At 38.3% G+C, this 18,539-nt stretch overlaps 1 protein-coding gene across 6 annotated transcripts in view; it reads right to left on the bottom strand.

Moving 5' to 3' along the window:
* ATF2 (activating transcription factor 2) overlaps positions 1–17,435 on the bottom strand; it is a 47,917-nt gene extending 30,482 nt beyond the window's left edge. For 2 of the 6 annotated variants that reach the window (XM_085066396.1, XM_085066401.1), the window contains exons 1-7: positions 17,358–17,435; positions 13,868–13,901; positions 8,396–8,470; positions 7,692–7,761; positions 5,160–5,256; positions 3,373–3,491; positions 1,230–1,358 (exon numbers count right to left, since the gene is read on the bottom strand). In XM_085066396.1, coding sequence (XP_084922522.1) covers positions 1,230–1,358; positions 3,373–3,491; positions 5,160–5,256; positions 7,692–7,739 — 393 coding nt within the window. In that variant the 5' untranslated portion in view covers positions 7,740–7,761; positions 8,396–8,470; positions 13,868–13,901; positions 17,358–17,435. Of the gene's footprint in view, positions 1–1,229; positions 1,359–3,372; positions 3,492–5,159; positions 5,257–7,691; positions 7,762–8,395; positions 8,471–10,080; positions 10,191–13,867; positions 13,902–16,796; positions 16,816–17,079; positions 17,218–17,357 lie in introns of those variants that run through there. The other 4 variants (XM_085066400.1, XM_085066399.1, XM_085066397.1 and 1 more) reach the window with 4 other exon arrangements.
* Positions 17,436–18,539: the final 1,104 nt, after the last annotated feature.

The raw sequence follows: 18,539 nt of genomic DNA, 5'->3' as shown, positions 1-18,539 counted from the left end.
CAATTCTGGCACATACTTAAGGTTGTTCTCACATTAGCTCCTGTTGGTACTACAAGAGAGAGTTGAAACCAGTGAGGTTCAGGCTGGACCCAATGAAAAACATTCTGCCCACAGGAACAGCCTGTGCTGGAGCAGGTGGCACTGAGAGGCTGTGCAGCCTCTCTCCCACAGAGGTTTCAAGACCAGAACGTGCAAAGTGCTGAGTAACTTGGTCTGATCTCAGAAGTAACCCTGGCTTTGAGGAGAAAGTTGGACCAGGAAATCCTGTGGTCCCTTCTAACCTGAATTACCTGTGATCCTAAGACATCCTGCTGATTTCTGGGAGTAAGACAGCTAAGTTCCTCCTACACAGACTGCCCACTGAAGATGCAGGTAAAGACTGACTAGAGCAATCTCAATGCTTTATTATGGTCTGCTCCTGAAATTTCTATTTATTGAAGGAAGACTAGAAGTAATTAATTCACTAATTTTGCTTCATTTTCTGTACTTCAAGAGAACTCCACAAGATGAAAACACTGCAAGTCACATATTGAAATGATCATTACTATTAAAACACTTATCTATCCTTTAATGCTATAATTTTAAAATTGATTTGACTGCAACATCCTCTAGTGACAGACAATACTTCACTTTTCTGTGAGTACTCAGGTAAACTCTGAAGAAGAAAATGCCCGGTATCACTTTTAAACACACCTTAAAGATTGTAACATTTGAAACAAAATTATCTGGTGCTTAGTTTTGAAAGACAACTCATTCACCCCTGTAGGTTTTTGTAGAACATCTGCCGCTGTTCTACAAAACAATTTTTGGTAAAACACAGGCCTAACAAACACATACACATGAAGAGTTGCAATCTGCTGACATTATTTAAAAGAAAAAAAATAAAATCAAAGAAACTGAACATAGGTTTTTCCTGCTATGAACGATGATACATAAACAAGAATAAAGAGCCCTTTTTGTCTTTTCTAATACAGCATGAACCTTAAATTTGATTTCCTTTCTGGCTTTACTGGGTAGCCAGCTTCACTGGAAGCAAAGAAATAATTCTAGTGAACAAAGCTAACTGAAGAATTGAACAAGTTACCTGCATAGCCACCTGCATGCGGCAATGGAAACTCTTTTCCTTTCAACCAGCTAAGCAATGTGACTGTCACCAGAGACAACAAATTTACAGATCATCAGAAGATTTGAAAAACAAATTCCAAAAAGACAAAAATAATGGTTCTGACCTTTTCATCATTGGTAGTAGACTCTGGATGAGGTAAAGGACTATCTTGATGAGTTGTCTCTACAACTGATGGTTCTTCAATTTTATTTCTTATAATTGGTGTTGCAAGGGGAGACAAATCTAGAGGCATCTATAAGCAGCAATGTAAAACAAAATCACTCAATGTTTAAAAAATTAAACTGAGCAAGAAAATGTAAATAACTGAAGAGAAATATCAACCCATTACAACACAGAGGTGCTGATGTTTGGAAGATCTTGATGTAGATGCATTACCAGTTAAGGCTATTTTATCAGCACCTACACAAACACCAGTGTCTTTCAACACCAATGTCAGACTAAGTACTTTTTTCTTAAGAATTAAAAATATTCTAAAGTTTTATATTTCCAAGGGTCACAAGAAAATTACAGTTAAGGAAAGACTGTGTTACAGTTAAAAAATTACAGCTATAATAAGGTATTATCCTTCTGTACATCTCATGTCACAAAGCACACAACCCTAACTACATTTCCACATTAAGAAAGTTAGTACAGACAAATAATTTCAAGCTTATTTCAGCAAATAAGTATTGAAAAAGCAAATTTTCTATTACTACACACGTAAAATCCACCAGGACATCTGAAATGCCACAAAGAAATTGAGCTGCAAAACTACTTAAAGCAATAGTATAGATTTGAAAGCCTATATTCCTATCTGGTATGCTCTCCAAATACTTTTGGAAGAAATTTCCCCAACGAAGTTTTTCCAGATGCTCTTTTTCAATTAAATTCCTAGTTTTCCTATGCAATATATTACTAATAGACAAGGAAGACTGTAAGAAGTGGAATGTCTTCTCATACCACAAGTGACTATGAAATGCTACAGAAAAAACTCAACAATTAATCCCCTAAAAAGTGTGCTATTATGGTACATTTTTCCATGCCATGATTGTCTATGTATATAAATCAAACAAAGAAACAGCAGGTACTCTGCTTCTTCTTGTAACACAGAGGCCAGCTTGGAAAATCAGTAACAATTAAAGAAAAAGGCCAAATGTTTAAAATACTTTGCAATACAAATAACCTCCAAGGCAGCAGTGAACTATACAGAAACTACAATCTTGGTAAATCAAAACTCGGTTTTACCATGTGTCTTGTTATAAAAACAGTCAGCATACAGCAACGAAAAGAAAAGTAAACTTAAAAATCCTTTATTTGATACAGTTGTGGTTACAAAGCAAGGGCGAGGCTTGCTCAGGAATGGATGATAATCCATCCTATTCACAAGTACCTCTCAAAATCTTTACTGACACAAAGAAAATGAAGCTACTGATTCTGCAAAACCTATATAAATGAGTATAAAACCATATTTTTAACTACCTATGGAAGTCAACCATGTAATCAACTAAAGAAAAATTTATTTAAAGGGCACATTGAAAGAAATTTTTTATTTGCAGAAGTATTTAAGTGTTTGGGTCCCTAACTAGTTATGAGAGGGAAGCACTGAAATAAATAACAAGAAAAACACTTAGATGTATGGCTAGCTCCTTACAAAAACATCAACTTGCTAAACAGATACAGTTCAAATTTTTCTTGTATTTCAATCTGTACATTAAAAAACAAGTAGATCTTTATGTTGTTATCAATATTTTCTAGGCAAGTGATTTCAACACATAGTGAATATAACCATAACCAAATTACTGACACTTCTTTAAATTTAGTGAGTACTTAATCCTCATTATCATGATGATTGATTCTTAGAGTAACATAATATAACAGTATTTTAACAACAGTAACAGTATTTTAAAACTAATCAGAATTATCAGTGTTCACATACTATTGTTTTCACATGGGTTTTTCTTTCTGCTAAAAGCTCTTTACCATTCAGACTTCTTTTCTGCTGATTCAGGACCTAATTGAAATTTCAGTCAAAATAAGTTGACCTTAAGAAGGTCAGGACCTAATTGAAATTTCAGTCAAAATAAGTTGACCTTAAGAAGAGAAATCATAGACTTGTATTCTCTACACACAACACATATAAGCAGCTAACATGATTATGGGTATTGTTTGGAAGGCAATATATAAATCCAAAGTTTGCTTTTTCAATGGTATTTCTGATATAAGAAAGCAGAAGCTCTGAGAAAAAAAAAAAAAGGTTTTGAACATACTTTCTTAATGTCATCTTCAGAAGCCTTTTTAAACTCATTTTCAAAAGGACTTGCTAATTCATTGAATAAGCCCACTTCTTCACAGTTCTTCAAGAATCGAGTTGGTGTTGGTGTCTGATCTGAAACGAAGTGTATAAAACCCCCACAATTTTATTTTTACAATACCATTTATGAAGCTCCTGGTCATAAATACTTTTCAATATACAAACAGAAAGAGAGGAGGTGGTGGGGAACCCTCGGGTTGTGCCCTGCTGGGAGGCAGTCGGCAGGCAAACTCCACCTGCTGGAGACAAGCAACTGCAGCCTGCAAACCACCAAGGCCCTGACAATTTTGGGAGGGAATCAAAGCATTTCTTCTGCATCCACAAACCACAGGGAGCTACTCTCAAGTGCACAGCAGAACACTTCAATGAGCAAGCAGGCTCTATTTTCAAATAAAAGTAAGGACTATGAAGGCTTTTAATTAAAAAACAAATGAGAAAAGTGCACAGTTCAAAGCCAGCTTGCTTCTGTCTTTTTGTAATTTGACAACAGTACTTCCAAGAACATGGAACTCCTACAGAAAATGTGACTCTGCACATAAGGTCATAGTGACTCCTGTGATGCCTTTAGATCAAACTGGAATGACAAGACTTCTGGCATCTGGGTGACTACTCCATGAAGTAGTTTCAAAAACGTCTTTATATAAAATTTCTGTTAGTATATAAATTTGCCTTATTTCACTTTTATTATGAGGTCAAAATTAACCACATTCGCCACAGTTACCTACAGTATTTAAAATAAAATTATTTAGTTACCTACAGTATTTAAAATACTGTAAAGTGGTATGATTGTGTGGACTTATTAATGTAACTTGGTGTTTACAACAGTTCCTATACTGGAATGTGGCTGCACAGAGACAGACAGTGCCATGGTTTCATTTTCAGATATCTGATTATTTGAAAGGTCCCTTTTCTTATGGTATAATTGACAAGCACCAAATCTGCAATTTTAAAATTTGTAACTGCTAGTTTAAGAGCAATATTTTTTTTGGTCTGCTCATTCTAACAAATTAACCACTTGCAAGGAAAAGAAACCAAACAGAAAATGTCTGAAAGTCTCTGTGAAGTTCATTTAGGCTGCTCCACCACTGGAAAAAACCCAGACTGACTGCAACTTCAGCATACTTAGCACATGCTATCTTCATTCAAAAACTCTCAAATTTATAACGCAATCAATCATCCATTGGTGATTACTTGTGATCCTGGACTGAAGTTATAATTACCAAGGGTATAACACTAATTCAGAGGTGGAAATACAGTATTTTGAAATTAAGCTAAAATGAAAGTAAAAGTTTTAATCTTTCTCCTACTATCCCATCTGAAGAATAATTACTAATTCATTCTTCTAGTATCACCATGATATGTAAAAGATATTACATATTTTAAAATTTAGGGAACAAGTAATATCTTAAAACTGAAATAGTTTAGTTACAGATCCTCTAAAGGTATAGCCTTAATTAGCATGTTCTTACTGAATGCTTACATAATTTAATTAACTATTTAAGTATTGATAATTTAAAATTATTTAGATTATATATCAGATCCAAATAAAAGTAACTTATGGAGAATACTACTGGCTACAAATTATGACACAAATTATGTAAGAAAACACTGCCTAAGCACACACTGCAGACAAATATAGTGATAAATATTAGCATAAATCTATGCATTATGTACAGCAAATGCATAAAACACATGCCTATGCCAGCAGAAAAGTGAACAAATGTAATAGAAGTACATACTAACCAGCCACAATGACACTATCATTACGAGCCGGGCCAAATTTCAGTGTCATCTCATGTTTATGTTTATGGACAGCCAAATGATCCTCATTGGTAAAACGCTGCAGTAGAAAGTTTTAAGAAACAGTTTTAATTTGGAGTGTGAACACAGCAAATGCCATTCCACAGAAAGCAATTTTTACAACACAGAAAACTATCATTACTACATTGAAAGACAACCCTCTTAGGCAGATATATCTTGCTCCTTGGTCAACAGTACCAAGCAGAAATATTGCAAAATTCAAATGATGTTCACAGTAACTAAATACCAGGGAAGTTGTAGTATAAGTACCTGTGTTCATCCAAAGTCCAAGATAACATTTCAGAGTGCTGCAGCCTCCATCAACCATCAGCAAACCACCATGTGCTGTATGAATGGATTTTGACAATGTCTAGTAATTGATTACCACTACTTGATCACTGCATTTTGTGTTTTACCACAATAATGAGAACTGATCTGTAATCACAAATTTCACTGCATTTAACAGTGTGAACATAAAATATACTACAGCTCCTGCCCCTGACCATTTACCACATAAAACAAGGGGCAGATAGAATGGGAAATACTAGAGCAATGTCAGACAACTGAAATGCTGCAAATGAACTAAACTTACCAGCTTTTTAAAAATCTCTCAGGTTTTCAAAAGTATGCTTGTTTTGCACATATTTTCCCCAAAATTGAGGGGATATGCTATAAAAAAGCAATAAGCAGACAAACTAGGTGCTGTAAAAGAGATATTAATACTTTCACTATTTGCTTATTTTCACTAATTTGCTCTGCATCTGTAACTGTGGGTGAAGTTAGAGTTTCAACTGACATAATCGAGGAAAATGTTTCCCAAGACACAGCCTTCCTAGAAAGAATACATTTTACACAAAACATTGAAATTCTTACTTTTCTTTGTGAGCATTTGAACCTCAAATTATGTTTCTGGTTATGCCTCAGTAATTTAAGTCACTCCACATGTATCTTGTAACAGGTAACACACCAAGAATCACCTCTCAGGAACTAACACATAAGCTGAATTGACCTCAAAGTACAGTAATTCAGAATGTTTCCATGAGAAATAACATGTACATGTGGAGCTGTGATGGAAATTTAAAATGCAGGATCACTGTAAGACAGGCTGAAACAGGCAAGTGACTTTTCTTTCCTTAGAACTCTATTGCCCAGGGTTCCAAACACCCAGCTCTCTGTAACTCCTGTGCACTGTTATGGGATAAGCCAGAAACTTCTGTGTTCTATGAAGCTAAAAGATTTAAGTGTATCTTTCTGTCCTCACTAAGTGGTGGACAAGCTCTTCCAGACGGAAGAGGATGTCCAGATCGTCCCTGCCTCTCTGTATTCTACAGTGTGAAGCTGGCATCTGGAGAAGCCTTGCTCATTTTCTTGGACATGAACTTCTCTCTTCACCTTCCCTGGAATCATGGACTGCTGAAGACCCAGGATGTGTCTTCTACGAGATTTAGTTACCAAAACACTTTTGACAGTTTATACTGCAATGAGATTCAAATAGCATGGGGACAAACGTTGCTTATGAGAAAGCAGTTCTCTTCTGTTACTTTTGATGCCTCTGAACACACCAGACATAACAAGAAATCTTAGTCTTCTGATTTAAATACAGAAGACTACATAAATATAACATTAATGCTGTCATTTATCAGAAAAACTAAGTTTTCAGAATAAAAATGGAAGTATTTTGAATTCGAAATCCAAATAAATCAAAGTGCACTAACATAATAAAAAACATCTTGTTTAAGAAATCAATTCTATATAGAGGCAGAAGCCATATATACTGAAAAAAATCAGCTTATGAAATTAATTCTGTACAAAGGATGCAGCGATGTCCATCTCACGCAGCAGATAATGCAGATTCACTTATTTTCAGGTTACTAAATAAAAGGGTTAAGACAGCTTCCTTTTAAGCAACCATCTGCTAAAACACTCCAAAATATTTTTACTTTTCTGCTCACATTCACCTCTATATATACTAATGCTATTTACCAGAATACATTAAACTACAATAGGAATTGAAATATATTTTGCGGCATGCATAGTTAGAATCTTCCCATACACAAAAACATACATAAAACAAACTTATTAAAAATTAAATGCCATTAAATATTTGCAGTCACCATAGTTAGGAAGATTAGTGACAAGCAAGCTTCACAATGAGCTCCACACCAACATTGAAATATTCTAGAAAATAAAGGTTACCTGATATAAATTAGTTTGTTTCTTGATGATTTTTCTAATGAAAGCAACTAAAGCAGGGCTAATAAATTAAATTACTTTCAGCTCAGAGAGGATAATTAAATCAATTTTTTCTTCTATGGACAGCATTTTGGATAAACACATAACATGCTACAAGTTCTTGCTTTTCAGCAGAACATACTTTCTAGCAATTATAAACCCCTTTTCTTCAATCCCTAAAAAAACATTTCACTGATTTACTTTTATTTAGTCAATGCTAATAACTTCGGTTCAGACCATTACCTGGCCACATCCAGGGGCAGTACATAAAAAGGGTTTGTCATCACTCATATTCCACAGGTCGTTGTGCTACCTGTATTAAAATTAGAATGGAACAAATTTTACAAATATTGCAACACATTATTAATATATCAACATCCACAGGATATTTTAATATTCTATGGGCAAGAACTTCTGGCCTTCTGACTATACTAATATTCTAAATACCCATGGCTCAAACAGAGTTTGGGTTTCAAGCTGTGTCAGGAAGGTGCACAGTCCAACAAAGCAGTTTCTGAACATACACCTCAATCATAAATCCAAGCGTTCATATGTAACATGACTAATTGCAGAAAGTATCTGAAAACACAGTAAGAGCAACTTGTCACTAAAATCAAATACATTGCAATAATGATCCAATTCTCACAATTAAAAAAAGATCAAAGCAGCAAACAATACCAAGCAGACAAGGTTATGGTGCTGACAAATGAGAAAGAAGTGTTGATTTCTTAGTCTTTTCACAATCTTTATTTAAAACTCATCTTTAGAGATAAGTTGGCACACAGCCCTTTGTGTAAACTGTTACAAATTTAATTACAAAAACATGTGCTTTAGTGATATTTTAGCCACTAAATTATTGACAGGCTAAAAATACTTAAGAAAGAAGTAAGATATCAATTACATTTGGTGCTGTTTTGCATACTCACCCCATATACTAATACACATACCTGCCAGATTTCACATATAAATCTGTTTCATAGGGCAAACTATCATATCCTCCTTTTCATGGCAATGAACTGTAACTAAAAGAAGATATTAATTACTATGCATGCTAAAAATGCATTAATGCATGATTTTGTAAAGATAAATGATAAAATGTCCACTATTCACCCATGAAACAACAGTTTTTCAAAGAAATAGTTTACTTCAATACATCCTCTAATTAGTTGTGGCATCTGTGGCTTTACCCAGGAGGAAATACATTCATCTTTAAATGAGTATTTGTATGAAGAACAATGTTAGTTCTGAACACTATTTAGCTTGATGAAGCAAATAAAGATGAATAAAGATGTCTTTATGATTAAAGATCATAGGCAGAATAAATCCATCTCTCCCCAAGCATGCCGGTCATGTAGAGTTGCAAGGATTCTCAAATTGTCTAACTTTCCTAGGAATGTACACTTCTGGTACTCACCTGGCCACTAGACACAAGACACGTCAGGCAAGCATTCACAAATAATTTCAGACTTATCACCTCAGAGATCTGTAGAGAACACAGTACCTGAATCTTCTGGATGTAAAAAACTACTGTATAGACTTTTTGGTTATTTGTTCAAGGAGGAGGAGATCCCAATGTCCTTAGTAACGTACATCAAACAGCAAAAAAAGAAAAACATGGCGTGGAGAAGTTTCTAAACTGTCACTTCTAAATACATATGTTTAAAAGAATGAGGATACTGAGCTGAGATCAGAAGTCAAGAACAGATGAGTGGCTGCCAGAAACTTTAGAGTCTTTTGCACTGACAGCTCAGGGAAACATTTAGATCCCAAAGGAAGGATGCCAAAACAAATCAGGAATGAAGACTGTTCTGCTGTTCTTTGCAAAGAGTTCACAACCTGTCTCAAGTTTCTGAAGGAATGAATGAAGAATTTTTGTACTGTTCAAACTGTGAACTTGGTACTTTCACTAAAAAGGAATATTAACAAGGTTATGGGCAAACCTGAATACTCACGATTAAGGCTTCAGGGTAAGAAATAAGCTTTACCAATGAAGCTTTAGGATTACATCCTTACAACATGCAGAACTCCAACAGACACCTATACCACAAGCTTATTATGCTTCTACAGCTATGCAACAATCTTACTTTTTTAAATGCAGGCTCAACCTGACAGAGTTAGTCTTGTTTAGATCTCAAGAGCATTAGTTTTTTTAAACCTGTAATCATAGAGCATCATATAGTTATATTATGGCTACATATGTCACTATATGCCAATATACATGGTTATGTATTATGAGCAAAAATGTCTGATGGTGTAAGAAACAATTCTGATTCGTTGTTTTCTTTTATCCGAAGATGAAGGCTTTGTTTAACCAAAGTGCATGTAGGACATTTTTTCCACTCTGTTACTGTATCTTGTTGTCAGTCTCTGAGAAATAGAGTTTCAGCCATAAAATCTACTCCATCCGTGCTGTTAGTATTTTTCGTAGGTGAGAAGATGTAAAGAGCAATTGTTTAAGTCTGCTCATTTCCTGTTTTAAAGGAATATTACCAAAGCTCATATTTGCATATGAAGTTATTGTCTGTTCCATGTCTTGGTTTGTGAAGCCTGTGAATTTTGAATGCCTGATATACAAGTTAAAAATCAATCCTGGTAAAAAAGAAAAGCAGCACTGTCCTTCTGGCAAACTTACTGGAAAAAAGTTGGAGATAAATTCATTTCCTGATCTTTGTAACATTATTTGACTGCAGGCCACATGGAATTTTGTGAGGTAATCCCTTGTAAAGAGATTCCGGATAACATCTGAGGAAAAAAAATTATGTTGAAGCACTGAAATTTTTGCACCTAAAAGAAAAAAAGTAATTCACTCCCATTCCAAGCAAGACCTTGGATATTATAAATCTAAACAGAAACTGGATCTGACAGGATAGGAAAACAAAGGGCTCACATTCATTAGTGCAACCAAATTGATAAGAATTGTATTTACCTATCACAAAGACAAATTCAAGGCTTGCACCTAGAACAAAATAACTCCATGCAACAGTAGAGGCTGAGGGGCAAGTGGCTGCCAAGGAGCTTTGGGGCAGAACCTGTAACTCCTGGTGGACAACAAACCCAATATGATTCAGCATCATGGCACTTGCAGCACTGAAAGACAAAGAGGCTACTTGGAAGAACTAGCAAAAGCACAGCAAAGAGATGAAAGGAATTGATTATTCTCCTTTATCTGGCACTGTAAGACTACAGCTGAAGTGCCATATCCAGTGGAGCCCCTCAAGACAGCTGAGGAACTGGAGAGGAAACATCTGACATCAAGACAGTCAGGAGGCTGGACTATTATGTAACAAGAAGAACATCAGGATGCAAAGTTTGTTCAGAATGGAGAAGGAGTGCCAAGGAAGGATCTACTTACTGGTAGAGAAGTCAGATCCAGACTTTAGGTGGAGTATAATAAAAGGATGAAATGCAACACTCACAAGACACACCAAGAAAGTTGAGAGCAAGTGTCGGGGAAGAGGAAAACACAAAATTAAAACAAAAAAACCCAAAACCCTCAGTGAGGGTTGCTGAACACTGGAACAGGTTGCCAAGTGGGACTGTAGAATCTCTACCCTTGCTGAAATTCCAAATTTGACTGCATGAAATTCTGAGCAATCCAAGATAACTCTGAAATTCAAAGCATACCATAAAGATATCATAGCTAGGAACAGAGGTGAACAACCACAACAGACAATCCAAACCTGGGGAATGTTCTGACCCTTTAGAAGATTCTCCATGGTCAAAAACCTGCTGCTCCTACAAAATACACACAAATCCCATCCTTTGCCTCCACTTTTCCTTCTGGATTGCATGTTGTCTGACAGGCATCACAAAACTAACACAGAGAAGGCAAATTTTCAGAAAAAAACATTTGTAATTGCCACTCTAATTTCAAAAGAGTCTCTGCTGGAGACTGATTGCTCAAAGTGAGAATATCACAGTAAGAAAGAAAAATTTAGAAAATACCTTTCCCCTGAAAACCAAAATAGCAACTTAGATGCCATCTTGACAAAAATGTTACTCAGCCAGCCAAATGAGAAATATAATACACAAACTGATAACCCTGTCACTAGAGGGGAATTATAGACACCCTGGACTGTTACCTAGGCAACAGCTAACACCTTGTCCCATAGAAAAAAAGATGGTTCCTGAAGGAATCCAATGTGAATCTGAAACTCCAGCCTTAACTCATCTCTTCAGATAACAGGAACATTCAGTGAAATGATTCTTACTACAGTCCACTGAAGTGCAACTTTCTTCTGTGAGCTTCCAAGCCTATATTCCTTTCAGTAGCATAAAGAAATCTGTAGGTAGAATTCCAGTCACTCAGTAATAGGATCAGAGCTGAACACAGGAAAAACTTGAAATAATCTTGGCAGTATAATCAACTTCAGTACTAAAATCAGAAAATAATCTCACTTTTTTGGTGTTTGCTCTGTACTTTCAACACAAAAGTAAAATACATTCACTATTTAAAATGCAGCAAGCCTCTTCTATAATGTTTGGAATGTAAACAGTACAGTAACCTATATAAATAAGTAAGTATCTATCCCTCTTTAAAAAATATATAATATGGAGAAATAAAAATGAGTTTGCAAGTAAGTTATATTTAGGGCAGTGTGCTTATTTAAAAAATAAAATGTCTATAAACTGTCACATTAATATTTATCTAAATGTGCTACAAAAATAGCTTCAACAATTATCTGCATATTTCCACAAGATTTTAATTAAACACCTTGGGTACACTCTGTGGAAACTATTACTACATAGTCTGAGGCTTGCTTCCAAAATGCCTCTGCAGACAATTTTATAAAGAATAGACTCATACACTGACTTAAACCATGTCTTGTTGGTTTATTTTACTGGTAAAGATGCTTGTTTTTTCTTTAATTACCTACATACTAGAGCATGGAAAACAGAACTGACACCTTGTTTCCAAATTTTTCTATTGAACATCTAAGAAGCTGTTTAAAATGTATCCAGATCAATAGTCCTTGCAAAAACTTTTTCAAATTTGCTGAGAAAAATAATTCTTCACACATACCTAGTAAAGACTCGCCAGACTTGCAGCTAAAGCCTCTGCTTTAGCTGTAGAAAACAAAGGGTGTGCAAAAAGATCTCCATGCACAGAGCTGCTCACAGGCTGTGCATTCTTATGCTGTGATTACTTATTTTAAGCATTGTAGCAATACAGAGACTGCCCTCCTGCAACATCAGGGCGGACACAAACAGCACGGAAGAAAATTGCCAGAACTGAACACAAAGACAACTACGAACACACATAATCCCACAAACAATAAAAACCTTATAACTTTTGAAGAAGACCATTCTTCTAGCCAACATGCAACAAGAGATGCATATTCTCACAAGTGTGTCACCCTCTTAAACTGGACAGTCCACAGAGGACAATCTGTCAGTCTGCAGCTACAGTAGCAGCTGATTTATCTCCTCCTGCTTGCATGAGGAGCACACCCAAGCCTTGCAGATACACTGACCACTTGCATGTGGCTCCAGCTCAAGAAATATCTGTACTTTCTGGTTTGAAAAAGATGAAAGTTGGACAAAAACTGCACCAGGCCATTGAGACAACTCAGAATTATAGCAGTCCATCAGTATCCAATCTCCTCTGAGTCCAAACATCACAGAGTTACAGTACCAGTAATGTATTTTCCTACGGATGTTTGCATTTCCTCAAGACCGATCATGTCTAGTCAACATTTCCTTTTATTCATTACATTGGATCTGGGATTGTACCCCCTTTTACTGCAAGATACAAAGCCAAACTGTATAGAGAATTAATTCCCACTAAACTTTTCTGTTCATCTCATCACAGTATGTAATTACTGTAGGTAATAAAACACTTTACTTCAAAGCTTCATTTTATAATAGGAAATGGAAGCTTAAAAGAAACAAGTCAAATTTTTTAGTTTAAGCATCTTTTAAGAGTTCTACTTAAAGTACATACCTATTCAAAGTAAGGTGAACTGAACATATTTGCCACAGCAAAGAGTAACATTCTCTTAATGGTTACCTGAAGAGCTGAATTTAGTGTTTTGCTTAGCTCCTTACAAGACTTCTAACTACTTGCTTCTTTAGATGGGGTGGAGGTAGCTATTTTTGTTTTCTAAATTTAAGCACCTCACAATTAGGAGATGTCTTTCTCATGCAACCAAACAAATATCAACAAAAATCAAAATGAACATGGCACCTTTATACTTCCAATACTTGCATACAGCATTCACATCATAAATTTTAATCACTTCCCACATTTGAATCTATCTTTATTTCCACAATTTTCTATACATGTAGATTTGCAAGTTGTGATTTCAGTAAAAATCAGAAGTTAGTGGGTAGAATACACCACTTAACGAGAAGTGACATAAATGTGAAGAAAAGTAATTTGTTTTTTAAAGGGAAAAAAACCCCATTGGTCTACTTACCTGGAGGGACTGGAACAGCTCTATTTTCTGTTTCCTATAAAGCAAAAGAAGAAAGGTGAAACAAAAGCAGTGTAATTAGTACTTGACCATTACAGGGCACTTTCAGAAGTGATCTGACAGTATTTGTGTAACACTGTTGAATATAGCATTCCTAAAACATAAAACTGAACTAGGACGGAAATGGAGGAAATAAAACTTGAAAAATTAGAACATTCCTCCTCATAATGACAGTGGGATTGCCAGGGAGTAGCCTAGTGGATTCTGCAAGAAAACTTTAAGCCATAGTCTAGAATATCTAAAGTTTGTAAATAGCAACAGCTGACTAACAGGAAGACAGGAGCTTCTTCTTCACACTGTGCTGCTAGCTCAATAATGTTCAAATTATTTCTTTTAAAAAGTCAAATGTTAGGCCCTTTTTGCTGATACTGTTATTTAACTGCTTATATCTGATGTCTAAATTCCATACCTTCAATGATCTGTCTAAATTCTATAAAGGGCAGCACATCTGGACAAGAAGAAAAGATACAAGTAAGGATGATTGACTAAAATTCTGATAAGAACTTTAAGCCAGTTGGACAGATAGTGATATACACAGGAACAAAGCAATTAAGTTCCTTCAGCTGCGGGAGAGGTTTCTTCCACAAGAAGATACATTTCTGGTAAACAGAGAGCACTAACGGCATAAAGAAAGGTCCTCATGCCTAACACTTCCTGTTGACTGAACACGGTGGCTTCTAATTCAACCCTCTGGCTTAAGTATTTTTCAAAGACACTCTGATCTTTCTTTAACTTACTAAAAATTCAGGCTGTGTGAATACAGCTCTTGTAGATAAGTAAAAAGTCAATGAACCTCAGAAAATAAATGCAGAGAGTTTAATATTCCTCCCATCTTTTCACAGTTTGCTTACAGAAATATCAGGGCTTACTTTCCCCAGCTCATTTATGTAGGTTTGAACATGTTGAACCTAACAAACATAGAAATCCAATCTCATTTTTCTACACTAGTTCAACAAATTAGAAAAAAAAAGCTTAACAAAAAGTTACTCCCTTTTTACATTTTCTTAGTTTGCATCCCTGAAGTCTAAAATTAAATTCATTAATTAAGAATTTAATTTTAGAAATCTTTAAATATATCAACTGTCCCACAACAGGATTCCTCTTGCTCATTAAAACAGAATAATCTTCTTCTTTCCTGTAAGCACTTATTTAAATGACCATTTGATTTACCTAGAAAAGTAAACATACTGTATTGCTTGGAACGCATTGCTGAGGAGAAGCTCTTATCTGAAGGGACACTAGTGGAAAAGTTCACAGGCTGAACCAAAACTGACACTGGACAAAGCTGAAAACAGTACAGCATAAATGTAAAAAAAAAATAAATTGCGTAATTATTAAATACTAATATTTCTGTCACTGCCTATATCCAATGCCTCCTTAAACTGCATATTATATGTGAAAGAAATATAGCTCAGTTATACAGAACAACTTGAAAGCTATTCAATATTGAAAGGAATTTCTAGCACTAGGCACATTCAAAATTTAATGAAACAAGAATCAAACTAATATCATTGATCATGTTGTTCAATGTGGTCACAAAAGAAAAGCAGCATGAAAACCAAAATTATTAATAAAAGTATGTATGATGAAATTTAAGATCTGAAAGCACCTTATATGAGATACTGCATAGTCTAGAAGTTTCTGGAAAAAGACATACCAAACTTAATCATATTTCTAGAATTCAAGTCAGGATTGAAATATCAACTATATTGTGAAGAAGATCAAAAGCTCAACTATTTGATTAAGCATTAGCATGCAATGTCAGTATTGAAACATAAAATCCCAATGGATTTTTTAAAGAGCTGCTTCATTCTACGAAAACATTAGGGTTTCTTACTATGTGCAATTCTTTTGAAGCATTATACCAATCCCTGACAAAATTACTGTTTTGTTTTTTAACAAGACAACTTGATGATTTTGATTCTGGAGTGCAGAATTATAAACACATCAGAGTTAATTCATGTGAATGCCAATCTGGACTACAGTTTATTCTCTGAAATTATGTCTGCAACTGGATGTCCATTAATAGACAACAACCTGTTTCAGTGGAAGGCTGAAGAAATGCCATCTAGAACACCTGTGGAAGACCAGAGCCACCAGGACTGGTCCTCATCCTATCAGCTGGTGCTGAATTCAGCATCTAACACAGACCTAGCAGTCTGTGACCCAAACTTCAGAACATTTGTTTTCATGAACTCTTATCTGGCTTAACACTCAGCAAGAGGTGGGGATGTGACATTCACTGCCATGAGTAGAATATGTCAAAAAAAAACCAAAACCACTGTTTTAAAAGGTGGTAAATAAAATACACCTTAGCTATGTTTGTGGTCACTATTTGGTAAGAAGGGGATGATTCAGAATGTTCATCTTATTCAAATTTCTTATTTCAGTGCAAGGAAACGGGTGACAGCATCACTTCTGGAAGATAAACATCTCTAGGAGAAAGCAACTAAACGAAAAGCAAATAAGAGACATAGAGTGCATAAACAGGGGATAAAACCACACGAATGGATCTCCCTCCAAGAACAGGGATGCAGAAAGACTGCAGAATGAATAAGACTGCAGAAGCAACATGGCAGCACACAGATCCCCCAACTCCAAACACGAGGTTGCATCGTGGCACAAAACATTTGTGCCTAAAGCACCGTGCAGCTATCACTGACTGAGGGCCTGTGACATGTCTGCCCACGTGAAAGCTTCAGAGACCTTTTATTAGACAACTCGAGAGGCATAATGCCCAGTGACAGGCAAAGTCAATGAGGCAACTGGTCCAGGAGGTTCAGCTCCACGGCCAGACCCTAGGCAGGCCAACACCTGCCTCTGGTGCAGAAAAGCTGTTCTCACCCGCCGCCCAACAGCCCCACACCCGTACCCTTCTCGGCACCCTCCGCACCGGCACCGGCACCGGCACGGACCCAGTGCTCCTTCCCGAGACGAAGATGGATGCAGACGGAGGCCTCCTTGGAGCAGACAGGAGGCGGAAAGGCGAGGCCTGGCTGCCCCCTCCTCCCGCCCTCCGCGCCGAGGGCCGGGCCCAGGGCAGCTCCCGGCGATGCCCCGCGGGGCACCCTGCCGCCGGATGCGCTGCAGCCCCCTTCACCCGCCCCCTCGCCTCGCCTGGCCGCCCCGCGCCCCGGGCCGCCCGCCAGTCCTACCTCCGGGCGGGCACCGGTGTCCGCGGCGCCGGCCGGGCCGCCCCGCCCCGCTCTAGGGGCGGCGGGAGCCGCAGGCCGCGCTGGGGGAGGGGGCTGCCGCGGAGACGAGCGGCGGCGCCATGTTACTGCCTCCCGGGCATCCCCCGCCTACCGCCGCGCCGCGCCGCTCCCGCCCCGCCGCCCCCGGCGTCCCCGCCCGCCCGGCGCTGCCGCAGCGCGGAGGGAGGAGGAGCCGCCGAGCCGCGCCGGGCCGGGCCGGGCCGTGTTTACAAACTCACCCGGAACGCGGCCGGACCGCACATTAAAGGCCGGGTCCCCCGCGGGCTTCCGTCACCTCTCGCGAGAGCTGCGCTGACACCTCCGCGGGGCGGGGCGGGGCGGCACGCGGCGCGGGGCGGGGCCAGGCGCGGCCATTCCCTGCCATTCCCCGCGCCGACGGGAACGCGGGAGCACCGCGCACCGCGCTGGGCAGGGCTGGGCTGGGCTGGGCTGGGCTGGGCAGGGCAGGGCAGGGCTGGGCAGGGCTGGGCTGGGCTGGGCTGGGCCGGACACGGCAGGGCAGGGCTGGGCAGGGCAGGGCAGCGCCGCGCCGCTGCGGCACTCGGCACGGCGGAGCGGGATCTGTGCGGCTGTGGCGGGTGGGAGCTCGGGATGAGGGGCCCGTCCTCTGCGGTGGGATCTGCCGGAGGGCCGGCAGTGCTGCCGGGCGAGGACAGCAGGCAGACGGAGAGGCTAAACCACTGCAAGGCTTCGCTCAGCGGCAAGTCCTAATGCGCTTGTAACAGCTAACTTTTGGAATCGTCAGCGCTCCAAAGTCCTGTACTGGCGAGATTCCGCATCTCTCAACACACCCCCACTTAGGGCAGGAGCGAGGCGTGTGCCTGAAGCCACCGTTGTGCTAAACATTCACCTTAGTTAATGTATGAAAAATGCTGCGGCACTGTAGGGTAATGGCAAATGCCTGTTTTACACAGGAGGAGCTAAAAGCATTTTGGATTCATAAAAAAGGTAGCATAACCCTATATGGCAAAAGGGTTTAGCTCCTATGTGCTCTGAATCACACATGAAGCTTTAATTCTGTGTATGTGTATCAACTAGTCTTGTTCTGAGACTAATCTGAGAGTATCAGGCCATAACAATAAAGTACTTCTACAAAAGTAGTATTAGTTCCAGTAAAATACATTTTGTCTGAGTTTCTCTGAACTTGCATAAAATAATATGGTATGTTTCATTTCTTGTGTATTGTTTTGGTGGGCACTGTACAGCACTTTTGCAAAGTTCTTCAAGATAAGGTAGGATAAAAAGCACTGCATAAAACTACACTGGTTATTTAAAGCTGGGATTATTCTTTACCGTAGCATGCTGCAAGGACAAGTGTAAGTGCAGCAGAGAGGAACAGAGATCTTACTTCCTTCTTCAGAGAGCAATTAGGAGTTGTATTGGAAACAAGTATTTTTTGA

The sequence above is a fragment of the Lichenostomus cassidix genome, chromosome 7, assembly GCF_008360975.1.
Source record: "Lichenostomus cassidix isolate B80296 chromosome 7, HeHo_3.0, whole genome shotgun sequence".
Taxonomy (NCBI): Eukaryota; Metazoa; Chordata; class Aves; order Passeriformes; family Meliphagidae; genus Lichenostomus; species Lichenostomus cassidix.
This window is presented reverse-complemented; position numbering and strand designations above follow the sequence as displayed.